Source organism: Rhinatrema bivittatum, chromosome 17, assembly GCF_901001135.1.
Source record: "Rhinatrema bivittatum chromosome 17, aRhiBiv1.1, whole genome shotgun sequence".
Lineage (NCBI taxonomy): Eukaryota > Metazoa > Chordata > Amphibia > Gymnophiona > Rhinatrematidae > Rhinatrema > Rhinatrema bivittatum.
In genome coordinates this window covers 51,519,225-51,541,088 of record NC_042631.1, presented here as the reverse complement: position 1 = coordinate 51,541,088, position 21,864 = coordinate 51,519,225, and the positions used below count along the sequence as shown (strand labels likewise).

General features: G+C 43.4%; 1 protein-coding gene across 2 annotated transcripts in view; it reads left to right on the top strand.

Annotated features, from left to right (window-relative positions):
- LOC115079276 (USP6 N-terminal-like protein) overlaps positions 1–21,864 on the top strand; it is a 459,663-nt gene that overhangs the window by 308,519 nt on the left and 129,280 nt on the right. For both annotated transcript variants that reach the window (XM_029582658.1, XM_029582659.1), the window contains one exon: positions 18,606–18,726. In XM_029582658.1, coding sequence (XP_029438518.1) covers positions 18,606–18,726 — 121 coding nt within the window. The remainder of the gene's footprint in view (positions 1–18,605; positions 18,727–21,864) is intronic.

Genomic DNA, 21,864 nt, shown 5'->3' with positions numbered 1-21,864 from the left:
TGTATTTCCAATTATAATGTTCCATGTTTTCCCCCATCCCTCAACATGATCTCCCAAATTATTTATTTTATTTATACCTCACTTGCCTGCCCCCTTTATACCACAATAATGTGTATCTCCTACCCCTGTACATCACTTAAATCAAGTTCTCTGTAAACTGTTATGCTACCCCTTCCAAATTTTTCACTCCCCATTCCTTGTACAATGTTCAAGTTATATGTAAACCGATATGATGTACCCACGAATACCAGTATAAAAAAAGCCTATAAATAAATATTGTTCTTTTGACCTGAGTACTTATGGCGAGATCCTTTTCAAGGTGCTAGGATTTCGCCTATTATACAGCCTTTTCCTACTTTCATGATACCTCCCCACCAGCAGAAGTCCTCAGTATGCCTTATCACTAGTCTTGTCCAGTTCCTTCTCTCTGCCCTTGCATGCTTTCTTGCCATAGTAGCCTTGTCTTCTCATGGTGTTGCTTCTGGCTCCGTGACCTGTCCCTTGTTCTTTATTTGTCTTGTAGCCTACAGGCCTTCTGACTTGTCTTCTTGCCTACAGGCCTTCTGCCTTGTCTTCTTTGTGACCTACGGGTCTTCTCTCTTGCCTTGTCTTGAGGCCCTCTGGCCTGTCTTGCCTTGTTCCCTGTCTTGAGGCCTCTGGCTTATTCTTTCTTGATTCCTGCCTTGAGGCTTTCAGGCCTATTCTGTCATTTCCAAGCCTTGCTACCTTTGGGCTTCTATGTTCTTTGTTCACTGTTTCCCTTTTCTACCTTGTCTAAATCCTGCCCTATCTGTTCCAGTTTCTAGTCCTGCCTGTACCAGAGTCTTGTCCTTGCCTTGTCTCATCCTTGTCTTGTCTAGTTCCAGGTTCTGCTTAGTATCCAGTCTTGCCTTGTCCTGCCAGCCAAGTCTGTCTGCCCAGCCTGGTCTGCCTTGTCTACAGCCTGCCTTGTCCAAGCCTTACCAGTATGGACTCACCACTAAGATGTACTTCTGCCGCAGAGACCTATTGGCAACTAGAATCCAAGGGCTCAATCTGCGGGGAGGGGGTTGGCTAGGCAGAAGACCAGCCCTTTTCTTGTCCCGAGTCTTGCCCTGCAGTCCCATGCCACTCCTCAGGTGGGTTTCCCGGACTTCAGGGCCCATATCACTAGGCTTATGGCGCTCACTGAAACTCAATTTTTCTTCATAAGGCTTATATCTCTTAAGATAGAATTTATAAGGCCAGATTACAGACACAAATATATGTCCTACATGTAAAATAGAAGGGGGAATCATGGCTCACATATTTTGGTTTTGTGCCCCAATGTAGACTTATTGGCAAAGGATATCACAATGTATGGGTAAGATACTGGGTCAGAGGGTTCAACAATCAACACTGTATTTGATGATTTCTCTAGATTACGAACACAATATGTGGGAGTGAGGAGGCTTATACAAAAAGCCTTTTTAGTAGGAAAGAAAGTAATCCTGTTTGGCAAGATCCTGATCCGTTAATGTTTTGGAAATAGAGGAATTTATTTCATGATGATATGCAGATGGAGAATTTGGCTTGAGGTACTATTTTTTTGCAAAAGAAATTATTCCTGACTATCTGGGAACCTTATCTTCAGAACCTTTTAGTGAGTGCTAAAATTACTCACCAGGATTATGCAAGATGATACCTTCCCCAATGTCTGTCAGTGCACTCTGTAGTAAACTTTGTGCCCTATAGTTATTGAGGAGACTATGCCATTGCTTGGATACATTTTGGGGTGAGGGATGGGGGTTATGGTAGTGGGGTTTAATTATTATTATTATTATTATTATTTTTGATGATTTTAACCATGGGATGTCTGTGTCATTGTCTGGCACACTGGAATCAAGGAGCACTCCCCGCAGAAACTGTACAGGACTGCAGGGCAGGGCAGGACCGGAGCTGGTCTTCTGCCTAACCAATCCCCTCCCCTGCAGGTTGAGCCCTTGAGTTCTGGGGGCCAGTAGGACTTACCTCCTGCAGAACATCAAGGCTGGAGCAGGCACAGACTGGGAGCTGTGTAAAGGCTGGGAGCTGGGACTAGGTACAGACTGGGCTGATACTGAGGGCACGCAGGAGCTGGATGTGGACAGGGCTGAAAGCAAGACTGTTACTGAGAGCCGGCAGGAGCTGGATATAGAGTAGTTAAATCACAAGCAGACTGTGATACAATACAGGAGGACCTTGCAAGACTGGAAGATTGGGCATCCAAATAGCAGATGAAATTTAATGTGGACAAGTGCAAGGTGTTGCATATAGGGAAAATAACACTTGCTGTAGATACACGATATTAGGTTCCATATTAGGAGCTACCACCCAGGAAAAAGATCTAGGCATCAGAGTGGATAATACTTTAAAATTGTCGGCTCAGTGTGCTGCAGCAGTCAAAAAAGCAAACAGAATGTTAGGAATTATTAGGAAGGGAATTGTTAATAAAATGGAAAATGTCATAATGCCTCTGTATCGCTCCATGGTGAGACTGCACCTTGAATACTGTGTACAATTCTGATCGCCGCATCTCAAAAAAGATATAGTTGCGATGGAGAAGGTACAGAGAAGGGCAACCAAAATGATAAAGGGGATGGAACAGCTCCCCTATGAGGAAAGGCTGAAGAGGTTAGGGCTGTTCAGCTTGGAGAAGAGGTGGCAGAGGGGGGATATAATAGAGGTCTTTAAGATCATGAGAGGTCTTGAACGAGTAGATGTGACTCGGTTATTTACACTTTCAAATAATAGAAGGACCAGGGGGCATTCCATGAAGTTAGCAAGTAGCACATTTAAGACTAATCGGAGAAAATTCTTTTTCACTCAACGCACAATAAAGCTCTGGAATTTGTTGCCAGAGGATGTGGTTAGTGCAGTTAGTGTAGCTGGGTTCAAAAAAGGTTTGGATAAGTTCCTGGAGGAGAAGTCCATTAACGGCTATTAATCAAGTTTACTTAGGGAATAGCCACTTCTATTAATTGCATCAGTAGCATGTGATCTTAGTGTTTGGGTAATTGCCAGGTTTTTGTGGCCTGGTTTGGCCTCTGTTGGAAACAGGATGCTGGGCTTGATGGACCCTTGGTCTGACCCAGCATGACAAGTTCTTATGTTGTTAGGGCTGGAACAGGGTATAGGTTGGGAGCTGGAATACGGTACAGACTGGGAGCTGGAACTAGGTACTAGAAAGGCTGTAGTTGAGGGCAAGGCCTGGGCAAGAGGCAAGGGCAAGGCCTGGCAAAGTATATAAGGGCCTGGACGTGGTAGGACAAGACAAGAAGAGTAGACAAGAACTGGACAAGGACAGGGCTAGACAAGGACTGGACAGGAAACAGGAAACAAGAAAGCCCAACAGGGCACGAGACGTGGGCTGGATAACCCTAGTAGGCTCAGAGGCTGCAAGGCAGGATAGATAGGCCCAGAAGGCCACTGAGCAATGCAGGAGAGCTTAGAAGGCCCTAGAGCAAGGCAGGAAGCCAAGATAAGCTACAGAGCAAGCCAGGAAGCCAAGATAGTTCACAACAAAGAATAGATGCCCAAGGGTCTCTTCCAAATTTTTAATTAGTGGAGACGTATGTAATTAGTTAAAATGCCCGACTCGCGCCGAGAAAGAGTGTCTGTGCCATCAGATAACATCATCCCACTTATGTAGATGTCCTGCTGTCCATTTTGTTTTCTGTATGTTTGTGTTATTATGGAATACATTAATTTTGTAAGATAAAGCTGTTTGCCAAGACAGTTTTATATATATTTTAATAGAACTTGTAGATTTTACTGGCTCTTATCATTTTCCATTCCCTTGTCCTGCGACACCACCATTCCATTTCTCCTCATTAAGTATGGCATAATCTGGGCCTGACAGCTGCTTGTACTTGAGTAACAATCTTCCAGTGACAGATGATGGTACACATGTAATAATCCTCATCTGACAGCCTGTTATACTCCAGTTGTTGATTTGGTTGGCATCTGGAATAAAGACCTTGAATTGACCATTGACTATTGAATTGACTATTGACTATTGACCATTGACTATTGAATTGACTATTGAATTGACTATTGCGCCACCAAATAACTTGTCTTACAAACAAACTCTACGCCCACCTCTTGGTTTATAGTAGAATTAAAACAAATTTGAGCATAAATGGTGTAGGGCACATGGGAGACTGATAACATTTCTTGTAGACATCAGGTAATTTATCTTAGAGGCCAAAAAGTCATTATTCTAGGGTCATTGATCAGGACAAAAATTCTAGTCAGGAATTTTCTGACTGACGGGGCCTCATAGAAAACTCTCCTCCTTTGCTACCTTCGTTTTTTTCTGAAAAACGTTTTAACGTGACAGATTTTTTTTCTCAGAAAAGATTTTGCTTCTACAGTATATAAAGATCTGAGTCTGGGCCAGAATAGGGGGACAACACTAACTGAACATAAGAAATCTTCTCAGAAACTAGGTACATTTCTTCCATTGAATCGTTAGGATATTGGTTGCTTTTATCAAGTCAAAAGCAAGTCAGTAGGATCTGTCCATCTTGGGTGATTAAGCTACTAATATCTGGGTTGTTGGATCACTTAAAGCTTATTGTGAATTCTTCTCTAAAAGAAGTTCATTTACCTAACATTTTAAAAGTCCACAAACTTATTTTATAAAAGCCAAATTGGACCCGCAGATTTGAAGTAATTATCATCCTATTTCCAATGTACCATTTCTGAAAAAGCATTCCTCCATTTCCTGGCTTTTTCCCTGTTACTCTGTGCCATAGCTAGCCTTTAGCTACTATGGCCTCATGCATCGGCATCAGTGCAGGAGGGCACTGTAACACAGTGCTACACTGGCAGCCACCACATGCAGATATCCAGGCCACGGGGCAGGGATAGTGGTGCAGGAGGAGCGCACACGGGGTAAGTCTAGGTAGCCTACCTGCTGCTGTCTCCCTCTCCTGTGCATTTAATGATCTTATGCTTGAACTGTGTGGGGCTGCTTATATAGAAAGCCCTGTGTGGTTCAAAGAAAGATTCATTGAACTGTGCCAGAGGGAAGGAGTGGTGCCAGTGGCTAAAAGAGCAATGCTAGAATACATAATGGTGGCGGTGGGGGGGGGGGGGGCTCAAACTCTGGGAGATGGGCGATTGGGGTCTCAGGGAGGAGGTGGATGGTGCCTGATGGAGAAGGGGTGACTGATGGGACAGGAAAAGGAAGGATGGGTGTGTCTGGCTCCAAATTTTCAGGACAGGTTGATCCAGTCCTAGTTTTACCCCATTGCATGCTGGGACTTATTCTGATTTCCCTATTGCATTTCCTAACAAAAGCAAGACTGTAAGTATCCGCATTCAGGGGGGTAAAACCAGGACTGAAAATCTGGAGCCAGTTGGCAATCCTACTGATAGGGAACCAAGAGTGTGCCTGATGGGAGAGGGGCAGGAGAAAGGGGGAGGAGAACTGCCTAATTGAGGACAAAAGGAGAAAGGGAGTGCCTGATGGGGGGATGGGTGGGAAAGGAGGAATCTGGGAGTCTGATGAACTGGAGAAAAGGTGTACCTGATAGAGAAAGGTGGTAGAGAGGGGAAAAGAAGAGGAAGGGTGTCTGATGGAGAAGGAGGGAGGGGAAAAAGAGGATACCCGATGGAGGAGAGGTAGGATGGGGGAAGAAGATGAAGGGAGGTAGACTCAGGAGTAATCTATTTCTTTAGAGAGAGGTTGATAGATGCATGGAACAGCCTCCCTGTGCAGATGGTAGAGATAAGGACAGTATCTGAATTGCAGAAAACATAGGACAAGCACAGAGGATCTCTGAGTATATGGTAGGGCTTGTAGACTGGATAGGTCATACCGTCTTTTTCTGTCTTCATGGTTCTATGAGGGCTGCCAAATTGGGGAGGAAGGGGAATAAAGATGCCTGATGGGGGATGGGTGAGAGAGGAGATGTCCCTGATGAGGGAATTGAAGTAAGGATGAAAGGGTTAAAGTAGAGGGGAGGAGTTTGCCAGAGGGAAGGTAGATGGGGTTACCTGATAGGAGAGGGGCAGGAGAAAAATTTGAGGGTTCCAGCTCCTGGGATTTACTTGGTGTTTCTCAAGATGGCCACAGTGCCCACCCATGTTAATCTTGGGCCTCCAAAAAGTTCAGTTGTGAATATGCCTCGGTTTATAGATATCCTGAAAACCAAACTGGTGAGGGGTTACTCTAGATCTGACTACTCCAGGACGAACTTGAGAAACACTAGTATACAAGGCGAAGATGCAATTTTTCACTTGGCTGTAAGTGCCAAATTGCCTGACTATATATCTGCTGTTACTAATAGCTGTGATCCATCTCCGACAAGATTTAGACCCAGTTTTAGTAAACAGAGTATTAGTAAGTTTGATCAATGATCTTCGCTAGTATATGGACTAAGGTCATGTAGCCTTGTTAGTACTCTTTTAACTCTCTCTGGCATTTGACACTATTCATTAGGATATCATGCTTTCTCACTTGATGAGTGTGGTGGGTATTGAGGGTGCAGGGATAAAATGGTTTTTAGTCATTCTCAGGTTATTTCACTTGGTTCGGCTTCTTTGCATCCTAAATCTTTATTATGTGGAATAAGACTCTATTCCTTCACCTGCTTTGTTCAATATTTACTAGAGATGTGAATCGTATGCCAGATCGTCTTAACGATCAGATTCGGCTGGGGGGGGGGGGGGAAATCTGATCGTTAAGATATGTGAATTGGAATCGTTTCCGATTCCAATTCACATCGCTAATTTTTTTTTTTTAGGGAGGCCTGCGCCGCTAAAAAAAACAACCCACTCGACCCTTTAAATCGACCCCACCCTCCCGACCCCCCCCCCAAAACCTTTTAAAATTACCTGGTGGTCCAGGGGAGCCTCGGGGAGAGGAGAGATCCAGGGGGGCCTCGGGGAGAGATTTCCCGTTCCCAGGCATCAGCTGTTCTAAAACAAAATGGCGCCGATGCCCCTTTGCCCTTACCGCCGGCCATCCAGTGCTCCTACCACATGACAGGGGCCGGCCAATGGCACGGATACCCTGTCACATGGTAAGGGCAAAGGAGCATCGGCGCCATTTTTTTTTAGAACAGCTGATGCCTGGGAACGGGAAATCTCTCCCCGAGGCCCCCCCTGGATCTCTCCTCTCCCCGAGGCCCCCCTGGATCGCCCCCCCGAGGCCCCCCTGGACCACCAGGTAATTTTAAAAGGTTTTGGGGGGGTCGGGAGGGTGGGGTCGATTTAAAGGGTCGAGTGGGGGGGGTTTTTTAGCGGCGCAGGCCTCCCTAAAAAAAAAGGGTCGGGAGGGTGGGGGAGGCTAAGGGGGATCGATTTAAAGGGTCGGGTGGGTTGTTTTTTTTATCGGGCCATCGGCGCCATTTTAATTAGTGGTAGCCAAAATGGCGCCGATGGCCCGAGAGCGGGAGATCGCGCCGGGACCCCTCCCACTGGACCACCAGGTAATTTAACATTTTGGGGGGGTTCGGGAGGGTGGGGGAGGGTAAGGAATTGGTTTTAAAGGGTCAGGGTGGGTTTAGGGGTTGTTTTGGTGTGCCAGTTTTCCCGCCCTCCCCCAAATAATTCCTGTGCCCTATTTAATGATACAATACAAATGCCCCTGACGATAATTCGGGGGCATTTGTATTGTATCGTGCACTCTAACGATTTAGGATGATTTTAAAATTATCTGACGATAATTTTAATCGTTCAAAAACGATTCTCATCCCTAATATTTACATATCTGCTTTGGATAAGATTATTAGTGGCCATTGATTAATAATTATTGCTAAGCTGATGATAATCAGCTGTTAGTTGCTTTAGGCTGTGGAAAATTCGAATGCTTTGAAAAAAAGATCTGCGTCTAACAAACTCAAATTAAATTCATGTAAGATATAGAAGTATCTTAGATTGGGAAAGCACTTTAAGCTCTGATATAGTCCCATCAGTTGTGAAGGTTACAGTTGGGATTCCTTTTAAATTCCAAGCTCAGGCCTTGACTGTGGTAAAGGTTGCATTTTTCTTCTTCATCAATTGCATCATTTTCTACCATTTTTTATAGTTTAGCCTTCACCACAGTCATTCAGGCTTGTGATATATCTCACTTTGACTATTGTAATTTGTTATACATATGCATTCCAAAAAATTGTTTCTGCGTTGTCAGCATACAGAATGCTGTGATTCATCTACTCATGACTCGTCACTCCAAACAGTTTGATAGGATCCCCCCAAATATATAAATATAAAATATTTGCACTTGCTCCCTGTTTACTATCAAGCTCAATTAAAAATCTTTGTCTTAGTTTATAAGACTTTGAAGAGCTGTGTCATTTCTTATTTAAGTTGTCATTGAAAACCTTAGGTGCCCTCTTGTCTTTCCAGGCCACATCAGAAGCCCATTTAGCTTTTCCTTTGCTTCTCGATATGAGACTTCAGAGTATAAGAGAGAGAGCATTTTCAGGAGTGTCCTAGTGATCTGGAATTGCTTGCCAGAGAACATCCACCAGGTGGATGACTTGCTGGTCTTCTAGGAGCTACTTAAAACATGGCTAAAGATGTAATTTTGTTGTTTTTATTTATTCTATCAGATTTTTATTTATTCCATTTTAATGGATTTTATAACATTGGGCAATTGCCTTATTAGTTAGAATTGAGTTATTCTACTATTCATATACACATATGGTTTGAAAAGGAGGCCCTTTTATATTTTATTGTGTATGTGTTTGGGGAGCGCTATTTATTTATTTATTTTTTTAATTAATATATTTCTATACCGTCTTTACAATGTATAATTGACCAAAACGGTTTACAATAACATTAAAATATAATCATAAAATAAGAGAATAGAATTGCATAGATTTAATAATTTAAGTCTATGCGTAAACATAAAAAGTCTAAAAAGCAAAAGCGAAAACCAAGAAAATAAATAAATAAAGGTTGGCGAGAAATACAATTTCCATATTAAAACCCTATACTTCTCTGACATCTTAATATATATCAGAACTAAACTCCTTTTTATTATGGTTACATAAAAATCAAGAACAGAGAGAAAAAAAACGAAGAACCAAAAAACCTAAAAAAAAAAAAATTAGGAACATACAAGCCTTATCTGATTTGTAAGGTTATTATTGGTCTGTGACTGCAAAAGCTTCTTTGAAGAAGTGTGTTTTTAGTGATTTTTGGAATTCTTTGCTATTGGTGTTTTGTCTCAAAGCATTCGGGAGAGAATTCCACAATATGGGTCCTGCTATGGAGAACGCCCTTTTCTTTCGTGATGTTCAATCTGGCTAATCGTACTGTGGGAACTTAAAGCAGGTTCTTACTGATGGATCTGAGATTTCTCGATGGTTTATAAAGCCTCAAGGAGGTGCACAGCCATATGGAGTCTTGGTTATCTATGAGTGCGTGTATTAATGACAGTATTTTATATTTAATTCTATATTTAATTGGTAACCAGTGTAGTTTATATAACATGGGGGTGATATTTTGTTTAATTGGTGGGCTGCTGCATTTTGAATCAATTGCAAAGGTTTAGTTGTGGCATCTGGTAGACCTAGGTAATACAGTAGTCTAAACTGGAAAAAATTAAAGATTGAAGTACTGTTTGGAAATCAGACAAGAATAGTAACGGCCTCAGCCTTTTCAGGAAGTGTAACTTAAAAAACTAGTTTTTGACGGTTTTGGAGACAATGATAGGTTTGTATCTATTAGAATTCCTAAATTATGAGCCACTTTTTTTATTGGGATCCTCTCCTTTCCTATTATAATGTAAGATGGTGAACTATTAGTGGGATTTTCAATTTCAGGGTTTTTTTGCATTTAGTTTTAACCTTCTGTGTGCAAGCCATTGTTCAATGGTTTTGATGTAAATCTGGATCAAAGAGTATCAGTCCATGAAGATTTGTACGGGACGAAGATCTGTATAACGTCTGCATAAAATTTGAAATGGACATTTAAAGCTGATAGTATTTGACAGAGTTGGAAGTATATATTAAACAATATGGGCGATAAGGAGGACCCTTGTGGATTGAGTATAAACGTGAGAGGAACATGATCCAATGTTGATTTGATAGCAGCGGTTAGTGAGATAACTGTTAAACCAATTTAAGACTGTGTCTTGCATACCAATAGACTGGAGTCGTGATATTAAAATTTTGTGGTCTAGTGCAGCGGTTCTCAACCGGTGCGTCGCGACACACTAGTGTGTCGCCAAGCACCGGCAGGTGTGTCGCGTGGCTCCTGGTCCCTCCCGCTGCTCGTTCTTCCCTGCTGCCGTTGCCGCCGGGCTATCAGCACGTTCAAGCCCAGCGGGAACGGCAGCGGTGCAAAAAAAAAAAAGCTTGTGGCATCCATGGCTGGCCTTTTCTTCTTCCCGCGCCTGCATTCCCCCCCGGACCCGGAACAGGAAGTGGTGCGCGGGAAGAAGAAAGGCCGTGCCGCAAGAGAACCCACGCCTCGCGCGCCATCACGGCACACATGGGGAAGCGCTGCTGCGGCCGTATGGCCAACCGGTCTTCCTGTTCGGGGGGGGGGGGAGGGAGCGGAAGCGCCGCGTGCAGCTTCCGCTTCCTCCCCCCAATGCAGGAAGATCAGCTGCCTCTCCTGCTGCCACCCGTTCTCCTGCTATCTTCGGGCGTCGGGCCGTATGGTCCGTCGATCTTCCTGCTTGGGGTGGGGGAGCGGAAGCGTCGCGCACAGCTTCCGCTTTCTCCCCCAAAGCAGGAAGATCAGCTGCCTCTCCTGCTGCCACCGGCCTCCTGCTATCTTCGAGCGTCGGGCCGTATGGTCCGCCGATCTTCCTGCTTGGGAGGGGGGGGGAGGGAGGAAGCGGACGTTGTGCGCTGCGCTTCCGCTACCCCCCCCCCCCCCCCGACAGGAAGTTCGGACGCCCGAAGATAGCAGGAGTCCGGTGGCAGCAGGAGAGGCAGCTGATCTTCCTGCTCTGGGGGAGAAAGCGGAAGGGAAAGGAGAGAGCAGCATGAGCCTCCCGCGATCAATGGAATTCTTCCTTCTTGGCCTGCGGGGGCTGGAGGAGCAGCTACCGTTTGTGCTGGGGGGGGGGGGAGGAGAGGAAGTGAGTGACAGAAAGAGAGAGAAGCAGCCAGCCAGCCTGTGTGTAAGTGAGAGAATGTGTGTGATTGAGAGCCTGTGTGTAAGTGAGAGAATGTATTTGATCGAGAGTATGTGTGTGATTGAGAGAAACTGGTCAGAGAGCTGATGTATGTGTATATGTGAGAGACAATGAAAGTGACTGCTCAAGGAGATGACTGATGTGTATGTGAGAGTGTGAGACAGTCAGGGATGTGTGTGTGTGAGAGAGAGAGAGAGAGAAAAAGCATGGAAGTGAGAAATCTGGGTATGTGAGAAAGCATGGGAGTAAGAAGCCTGGTGTTGTGGGGGTGTATGTGAAAGAAAGCATGGGAGTGAGAAGCCTGATTATGTGAGAGAGAGCATGGGAGTAGGAAGCCTGTGTGTGTGCATGTATATGAGAGAGACTGGTTGGTAAGGTGACGGTGTGACTGGTGTGTATGTGAATGTGAGAGAGAGAATGTGATTATGGGAATGAGAAGCCTGTGCATGTGAAGAGAGTGAGCATGGGAGTGAGAACCTGGGTGTGTGCGAGACACAGCATGGGAGGGAGAAGCCTGTGTATGTAAGACAGAACATGGAAGTGGGAAGCGTGTGTGTGTGTGTATGCATGAGAGAGATCAGGTGACGGGTGTGTGTGAGAGAGAGAGAGAGAAAGTGATTATGGGAATGAGAAGCATGTGCAGGTGAAGAGTGGGCATGGGAGTGAGAAACCTGTGTGTGTGTGAGACACAGCATGGGAGTGAGAAGCCTGTATATCTGAAAGAGAACATGAGAGTGGGAAGCCTATGTGTGTGTGTATATGCATGAGAGAGATCAGGTGACTGGTGTATGTTTACGTGTATGTGAGAGAGAGAAAGAAAGTGATTATGGGAATAAGAAGCCTGTACATGTGAAGAGTGAGCATGGGAGTGAGAAAGCTGGGAGTGTGTGAGATACAGCATGGGAGTGAGAAGCCTGTATATCTGAAAGAGAACATGGGAGTGGGAAGCCTGTGTGTGTATGCATGAGAGAGATCAGGTGACTGGTGTGTGTGTATGTGGGAGAGAAAGAAAGTGATTATGGGAATGAGAAGCCTGTGCATGTGGAGAGAACAAGCATGGGAGTGAGAGACTGGTGAGTGTATGTGAGAAAGAGAAAGTGATTATGAGAGTGAGAAGCCCATATATGTAAGTGGAACACGGGAGTGGGAAGCCTGTGTGTGTGTGTGTATGGCATGAGAGAAACTGTTCAGGAAGGTGACTGGTGTGTTTGTCAAAGACTTGGAGATGATTGGTGTGTGAGAGACAGAAACTGGTCATGGGGGCATGACTGGTATGGTGTGTGTGTGTGTGTGAGAGAGACATGGGCCCTAAGGAAGAGGACCATGAGTATAGAGCTTAGCCACTACTGCTGCTTCTGGTGTGTGCTACAGCCTGCATGGAAGAGGAGTAGGAAAGCTGCTGGAGGGGGTAAGTAAAGGTGGCTTTTTAAGTTTATTTTTCTTGATTGACTGCTATTTTAATTATTTAATATTATGTGATGTGTCTGCTTTTTTTGAAATATTTTATTGGTGTTTGGAGAATTTTTAATAGTTTTTATGAGTTTTTAATTGTTGGATGTTATTCTGTTCATAGTTGTTGTGAAACATTTATTCTGCTTATTGGTATAGTTTTACAATTATTTCTGTGTGGGGATCTATAGCTGCTTGCTAGTTCTGTTTTCCTAATAAGAGGTGTATTGGTTTTTAGGGCCTGATTTAATATTTGTAGTGTTGCCTTTTCATAGATAGGGTTGCTCCTGTTTGAGTGTATTCCATAATACAGGTGTAACTGTGTGTGGATTAGTTTATGTGCATTACTACAGATCCTGGGAGTATGTTAGGTCGGTTCTGTGTCTGTTACAGAGATATTTTACTAGCATGTAAGTGTTTTATCAGTCTTATTTGTTGCGTTTTCTCAAGAGGACATGCATTGGTGGTAAACTGCTGTCTTTTCATAAGTAGGGCTATTGAGCCTGAAAGTAGAAGGAGTTTGAGTTGCTGTTACTGAGATGACACCAGAACCAGAATATCTTTTTTGTAGAGTGAGTTGAACGGGGAATGTCATAATTCTGCTTTACATCCATTATTGTGGATCAGGGGGGTTCCCGTGGATGCAAACTGTACATTTACATCTAGCCCTGTGACGATCATGGGTCAGTGTGTCACGCATGTGAGAACCATCTGTCAGGTGTGTCCCGACAGAAAAAAGGTTGAGAACCACTGGTCTAGTGTATCGAATGCAGCAGAGATATCTAATAGAACTAGTAAGAAATCTGTATTGGAATCAAAACCTCTGATATATGTGTCGAAGGAAGAAAGAAGAAGAGTTTCAGTTGAGTGGCCTTTTCTGAATCCATGTTGATTCGGATGAATTATGTCGTGTTCCAACAGATATTCATTTAGCTGATGTAAAACAACTGATTCTAATGTTTTTGAGAGAGAGGTTAGTGTGGCAATCGGTCTGAGATTGGAAAACTCAGTGAGAGCTACTGATTTATTCTAGGGGATTGGTGTGATAAAAGATTGTTTTAGATAATTTGGGAATTTACCAGATTCTAAAGATTGGTTTATTATTAACATATATATTCTGAACAGATTTCTCCTAAGTTTTTGAAGAGTAATCCAGAGCAAGGGTTCAATGGAGAATTAGATATTTTTTGTTTATTTACAATTTTTTGAATTATTTCAGCCGAAAGAGGACCAATGATTTACGGATTCTTGATTCTTAAGGTTGGAATAAGGCAGATCTTTGAACTCTTGTGTAATATTAGTTACTTTTGATTGAAAAATATTGCTATTTGATTACAAATAGAGGCCTGGATTTAAAAATGCGATAAGTATCGCATGCAATATCAAAAGGGGCGTGTTTTATGCTAATATACAGTTTATTGCAATTTGCGCTAATTACCTATGCAAAGAGCTAAGTTAGCGCAAATTGCGATAATATTTTCAGACTTTGCGATAAGTGCCATACCTGTATTCAACCCCTGGGGGAGCATTGTTAATGGGGAGAGAGAGAGAGATGGGAGGCCCACCTAATAACTCGAGGTGAGGTTTAGGTATTAGTGTAGGGGGTTAGGGGCCACTTTGACATTCAGCGTGAGACGTACGAACAGAACTGTGGTCTCTTGTGAAGATTTGATGACCTTCGGAGTGAGGAAACTCACTCCAAGTTGATATTGGTGCAAGGTTCTCTCAACCTAGCTTGATGGACTCTCTACCTGGGTATCAAGCTAGGTGGAGAGAACATCTACGGAGAGGACATTATGGCTAGTCTCTCTCTCTCTCTCCCTCCCCTTCTAAAACAGGCCTTTCAGGAGACATCACGAAATGTGCTAACAGCTTAACGCTACTGAAAAAGGTGTAGTTAAAATTGCCATTAAGTCTGTGCGATAGCATTTCTCAGACTGGCAAACCTAACCCACTCCTCCTCCTTTTTCGGATTTGCATCGTACCATATGAAATGGTGCTATCGCATGCTTTAAAGGCGTTTTCGCATGCGCTAAGGGCCTTTTCGCATGCGATAAGCCCTTAACGCATGCGAAAACGCCTTACCGCATTTTGATAAATGACCCCCAGAGTCATCAACATCTGAGTTTTCTTGGTGAGAGACGGACGTCAAGGATTTAACAATGTTAAACAATGTGGCTGGATTATTATTGGCTAAATTAATTTTGTTGGCATAAAACTTTTTTTTTCTCTAAATTTACTTCTCACCTGTATATTCTTAAAATACAGTAATAGTTGTTCTTAGTTGTGTTGTTATGTTTTCGCCATAGGCGCTCTTTTTTCCTTAAAGTTGTTTTTAGTCTGCGTAATTTGTCATTGTACCAAGGAAGATTAGGTCTCTGTTTTTTTTATAGTTATAGTTTTAAATGGGCCTACTAAATCTAAAGTCTCAGAGATGGTAAAATTCCACTCTTCGACTGATTTATCCACGTCTTCTGCCAAAGCCAGTGGCAACTTAGGTACCAAGACCTTGTGAAAATCAGGTGTGAAAATCATCAGGTGTGATGAATTTTCTTTTTTGTATAAACCTGGTCGAATTATTTATTTTACTCTGCTCTTTGACATTTATGGAGAAAGAAATCAAGTGGTGGTCTGACCATGGGACTTTTAAGTTACTGTACTCTTCTATAGGTAATGTAATATGAGATGGATTATAGAAAACTGTCTAGAATATTGCCTTTGGAATGAGTGGGTTCTGTGATAAGCTGATGCCATCCTAACCCTGACTGCAAGGCAGGACTCCGAGCAAGACAAGAGCCGGTCTTTCACCTAGCCTCCCTGTAGGTTGAGCCCTTTGTTCTGGGGGCCAGTAGGTCTCTGTGGCGGAAGTACATCATAGTGGTGAGTCCACACTAGCAAGGCTTGGACAAAAGCAGGCTGAAGACAAGGCTTGGACAAAAGCTTGGCAGGCTGGACCATGCAGACTTGGCTGGCAGCACAAGGTGGGGCTGGATACTAAGCAGGACCTGGAACTAGATAAGACAAGGCAAGGACTGGTACAGGCGGGACTGGAGACTGCAACAGACAGGACAAGACCAACAAGGCAGACTAGGGCAGGACTTAGACAAAGCAGACAAGGGAAACAAAGAACACAGAAGCCCGAAGGCAGCAAGGCTTGGAACAGACAGAATAGGCCCAAAGGCCCCAAAGCAGGATACAAGAGAGAATAGGCCAAAGGTCTCAAGACAGGGAACAAAGCAAGCAAGATAGGCTCGAGGGCCTCATAGCAAGGCAAGAGACTAGGAGGCCCGTAGGCTACAAGATAAGGTAAGACGGAAGGCCCGTAGGCCACAAGGCAAGAAGAAGGGTCAGGTCACGAAGCCAGAAGTAACACCCTGAGAAGACAAAGCTACTATGGCAAGACAAGTTTACATAGGGCTGGGATTTGGGTGTGGCAAGGGCAGTGAGGAGGAACTTGACAAAACTAGGGATGAGGTATATATACTGTAAGGGCCTCTGCTGGTGGGGAGGCATCATGAAGGTAGGATAAGGCTGTATAACAAGCGAAATCCTAACAGGGAGAGCAGTTTTCAAATGGATTTCTGCAGGTGAAAAATGTTTACCCCCATAAATCTCCTTTCTGAAAAATACCCACCCTGTAGGCAAATAAAAGTACATGCATAACCCGAGTAATTTTACCTGCATTCCTGGGGGTGTGCTTAGTTTAGAGGAGAAAACCACATCCAGGGATCTCCGAAAAAGTAGGGACAAATCTCTGCGGGTACTTTCCCTGGGACAGTTTTCAAAGTGAAAGGACATATGCACTTTCACTTTGAATATTAATGCATACGCCATGAATAAAAAGTACCCACAAACTTTGCAGCTCATATTAAAATGGTGCCCTAAATTTTCTTTTCTTTCAGTTTATTGTATATTCTGTTTTGTTATAGTTTAATTTGTTGTAACTCACTTTGTGCATGATTTGGAAAAGCATGAGATAAATGTTGGTGAAGTGTAATCAGGATCGGCTTTTGGGATGTGCGACCAGTGGAATTGCATGGGATGTGCACTGGCCCTTCTCTCCTGCCAGTGCCCTTCTGCAATGTCTCACTTCAGGCTGCAACCAACACTCAATGCAGTGGGGCGGGAGAAGCTGTGCGCCTGGCTGATAAATGGAGTTATTCTGAACTTCTGCCACCATTCTGTGCTGCTGCCATCACCACTGAAACCTTTATCTTGAAACATCAACATCACAGACTTCCTAACTGCCAGGCTGATACAGTATGGTGCGCTTGACCGAACTCACCGTTTAACACCCGTTTGGCTGCGCATTTTCGACGCACTCTTATTACCCCTTATACTGTAAGGGATAATAATGCGTCAAAAATGCGTGGTCAACCCCCCGAAAACTAATAGCGCTTATCACATGCAAATGCATGTTGATGAGCCTATTAGTTAGTTGCCGGGATACTAAAAGTAAAATGTGCGGCCAAGCCACACATTTTATTCTCAGAAATTAACGCCTGGCCAAGGGCAGGCGTTAAGTTCTAAACAACCCGGAAAAGTGCACAGAAAAGCAGTTTTTTCTGCTTTTCTGTACACCCTCCGACTTAATATCCTAGCGATATTAAGTCGGAGGAAGGTAAAATGTAAAAACAAAAATAACAAAAAAAAAAAAAAATCTGCCCGCTGGTCAGCGGGTTCGAAAAACAGACGCTCAGTTTTACCGGCATCCGTTTTCCTAACCCGTGGCTGTCAGCGGGTTCGAAAACTGATGCCGGTAAAATAGAGGGTCAGCTCTCGGACCTGCTGACAGCCAGCTCTACCGCTAATAAGGAGGTGCTAGGAACACGCTAGCTTGCTGCCTCATTTAGAGAATCGCGCGCCCAGGAGAGCGGGTGCTCAACACAGAGTGCCCCTCTGTCCCGTGATTTTTATAGTATCGGCCTGTGCATGGGAAGTGCTGCCAGCTGAATTAAGACTGTAGTGGGCAGAACCACCACCAGAAAGACTTAGGTCGCAGACAGCAAGTGGGAGAAGGGAGCTGGCACCTCTGGAAGGGTGACTTGCAGCTGGGAGGAGGGGATACAGGAAGGGGGTGGGGGCATCACCCTTCCTTTCAGTACTCCTCTCTCTCTCTTTCCTTCTTTCCCCTTGCCCTACCATCATCTTTCTCTCACTCTGACATGGGGCTGGGGTGGATAGAGAGAGAAAGAGGGTAGGGGGCAAGGCAGAGAGAGTGGGGCAGGGAGGGGGAGAGAGATGGTGTCAGGGGAGATGTTGGTGTTGGTCGGAGAGTCGGGGGAAAGGGGGTGCAAACTATCACCAAGGGTAGGATGTAATGTTGAGGATCACCAAGCCTCCATCATCGTGGGAAATGAGAGTTCAAGTGTTGCCCATCATTGCTCTTGTGGGGGGTAGGAGGTGTTGCATTGAGGCCACCGAGCTCCCATTGTTGTTCTTGTGTGATGTTGAGATTGAAGAGCCCCCATTTTTCTTGTTCGGTGGGGGTGGGAATGTTATGTTGGGGCTGCAGAACTGTTCCAAATCTTGCTTATGCTTGCACTGGGGGCAGGGTGTTAAAAGGTATTTTTCCTTTGTGATTTTACCAGTTTATTTTCTGTTCAAGATGTTTATCTTGACTATATTTTGTAAATGTATAAATACATACTTTCATTTTTCATAGGGTAGGGTATTGTGTGGTGGAAGGTGCCAATTTCAGTTTTTGCACAGAACACTGGTCAGCCTATGTGTAATAGCACTGGACTGAGAGCTTGCGGTCACTGTGTGTGTGTGTGTGTGTGTGTGTGTGTGTGTGTGTGCAGTAACCCTGGAGGGACAGTGCATTTCGAACTAATGAACTCAAAGGGAGTTACAAGTATAATTAGGCAAAGGCATTTGAAGCACATGTCAAGTAATTAAATATCTGACATACAGCACCAAAAAAAGAGGAAGCATAAAGACATTTAGACTGAGGGCAGTTCTGCTACTAGAGGTTTTTTTTTTTTTTTTGAAATAACTATGGAATGGAAATCTGCCCCTAAGCATATATGAACCTTGTCTTTTACAGGAAGTTAGCTACTGCCAAGGAATGAGCCAGATTGCTGCCATATTGCTGATGTATTTAAATGAGGAGGATGCTTTCTGGGCATTGGCGCAGTTACTGACCAATCGGAAGCATGCCATGCATGGTAAGACCCTGCAGAAGATTAATGACCACAAGCAGACAGGCTCAAGATAGCTTCCAGTAATTAGCTATTGAACATAGAATTCAATTTTCAACAGTCACTGTAAGTCACCAACAACCTACATAAGTGGGCCAGTGGAGTTTTATGCCAGTATTTTATAAACTATGGGGCAAGAGCTGTGTATTTCTGCACTGAAAGTGCACAAGTAGACTTCAGTATGCATGGATATTTGTAATGCAGGAAAATGCACAATTTTTCAACTCACTTATAAATATTTTATGCATTTAATAATTGTAACATTATAGCATAGAGTTATATGCAGAGGCAGGTATTTTATAAGGAATACATGTACTATACTTCTGAAAATATTTGTGCACGTACTTGCAATCACCAGTTCACCCATACCTCCACCTCTTCACCGTGACTCCCACCACTTAACCCAGACCTCGCACCCGAATCTTGCAGACAAATGATATGTGCTGTTTTACTTCCAGGACTTAGAAGCATAGAAACATGATAGGGAAAAAAAAGACCACACGGCCTATCCAGTCTGTCCATCCACACCCCTGCTCAGCTCTACAATCCCTACTACTCCCTCAGAAATCCCCTATGCTTGTCCTATGCTTTCTTGAATTCAGATACAGTCCTTGTCTCCACAACCTCCATGCATCCACCACCTTTTCTGTAAAGAAATATTTTCTAAGATTACTCTTGTGTTTACCCCCTTTTAGCCTCATCATATGACTCCTCGTTTTAGAGTCTTCTTTCCATTGAAAGAGGCTAGCCTCCTGTGCATGGAAACTTTTGAAATATTTAGATGTCTCTGTTATATCTCCTCATCTCACTTTTCCTGTAGGGTGTACATGTGTAGATCTTTAATTATGTCCCTATACACTTTACAACAAAGACCACCAACCATTTTAGTAGTCACCCTTTGGACCAACTCTATCTTGTGTTCATTCTTATGAAGATGCAGTGTCCAGAACTGTCCATGGTATTCCAAATGAGTTTTCATCATGGACTTATAGAGGGGCAGTGTCCCTGTAAAAATCTCCTTTTTTCTGCTGACGAGTCCTCGCCCTATGCACACAAATATCACATTTTATGTGAAAAAAATGTGTGTTTTGTGCACTTAAAATCAGCAAAATAGCTCAATCTTCCTCTGTTAAATATTCGATGCTCTCCATGTCTAAATCACAGTTAATTTACTTTTGCCGCTCTCAGCGTCTGTATTGCAATATTTCTTAATGCTTGAGAGCGCCTAAGATTTAACAAACAGAGGAAGATTGAGCTATTTTGCTGATTTTAAGTGCACAAAACACACATTTTTTTTCACATAAAATATTCAAAAAAAAGCTAAGGTAGGATGGAGGTTAGTTTATGATTACAATTTACAATATTCTGTCTACAAGACCGAGGAGGCATGTTACAGAAAATGTATGAAACTCTCCTCATCCTGTTTCATTTATTTTGTTTATGAGTGGGGTAAATAAAGGAGTTTCCAAAATATCATTCTGGCATTTGCCATCACCTTATTTATCTGTTTGGCCACCTTAAGATCCTCAGGTAAGATCATCCCTAGATCCCACTCTTGAGTCGTGCTTAAAAGAATTTCACCTCTTTTACTGTACCATTCCCTTGTATTTTTGCAGCCCAAATGCATGACTCTACATTTTTTAGCATTAAATCTTAGCTGCTACACTCTAGACCAGTGGTTCTCAACCTTTTTTCTGTCGGGACACACCTGACAGATGGTTCTCACATGCGTGACACACTGACCCATGATCGTCACGGGGCTAGATGTAAAAGTACAGTTTGCATCCACGGGAACCCTCCTGACCCACAATAATGGATGTAAAGCAGAATTATGACATTCCCCATACAACTCACCCTACAAAAAATATATTCTGGTTCTGGTGTCATCTCAGTAACAGTAACTCAAACTCCTTCTACTTCCAGGCTCAATAGCCCTACTTATGAAAAGAAAGCAGTTTACCACCAATGCATGTCCTCTTGAGAAAACACAACAAATAAGACTGATAAAACTCTTACATGCTAGTAAAATATCTCAGTAACAGACACAGAACCGACCTAACATACTCCCAGGATCTGTAGTAATGCACATAAAGTAATCCGCACACAGTTACACCTGTATTATGGAATACACTCAAACAGGAGCAACCCTATCTATGAAAAGGCAACACTATAAATATTAAATCAGGCCCTAAAAACCAATACACCTCTTATTAGGAAAACAGAACTAGCAAGCAGCTATAGATCCCCACACAGAAATAATTGTAAAACTATACTAATAAGCAGAATAAATGTTTCTAAACAGCTATGAACAGAATAACATCCAACAATTAAAAACTCATAAAACTATTAAAAATTCTCAAAACACCAATAAAATATTTCAAAAGAAGCAGACACATCACATAATATTAAATAATTAAAATGGCAGTCAATCAAGAAAAATAAACTTAAAAAGCCACCTTTACTTACCCCCTCCAGCAGATCTCCTACTCCTCTTCCATGCAGGCCATAGCACGCACCAGAAGCAGCAGTAGAGGCTAAGCTCTATATTCATGGTCCTCTTCCTTAATGCCCATGTCTCTCACACACACACCCCATACCAGTCATGCCCCCATGACCAGTTTCTATCTCTCACACACCAATCATCTCCCAAACAGTCTTTGACACACACACCAGTCACCTTCCTGAACAGTTTCTCTCATGCCATACACACACAGGCTTCCCACTCCCGTGTTCTACTTACATATACGGGCTTCTCACTCTCATAATCACTTTCTCTGTCTCACACACACTCACCAGTCTCTCACTCCCATGCTTGTTCTCTCCACATGCACAGGCTTCTCATTCCCATAATCACTTTCTTTCTCTCTCACACACACACACACACACAAACACACACCAGTCACCTGATCTCTCTCATGCATTCACACACACAGGCTTCCCACTCCCATGTTCTTTCAGATATACAGGCTTCTCACTCCCATGCTGTGTCTCACACACACCCAGGTTTCTCACTCCCATGCTCACTCTCCACATGCACAGGCTTCTCATTCCCATAATCACTTTCTTTCTCTCACACACACACACACACAAACACACACCAGTCAC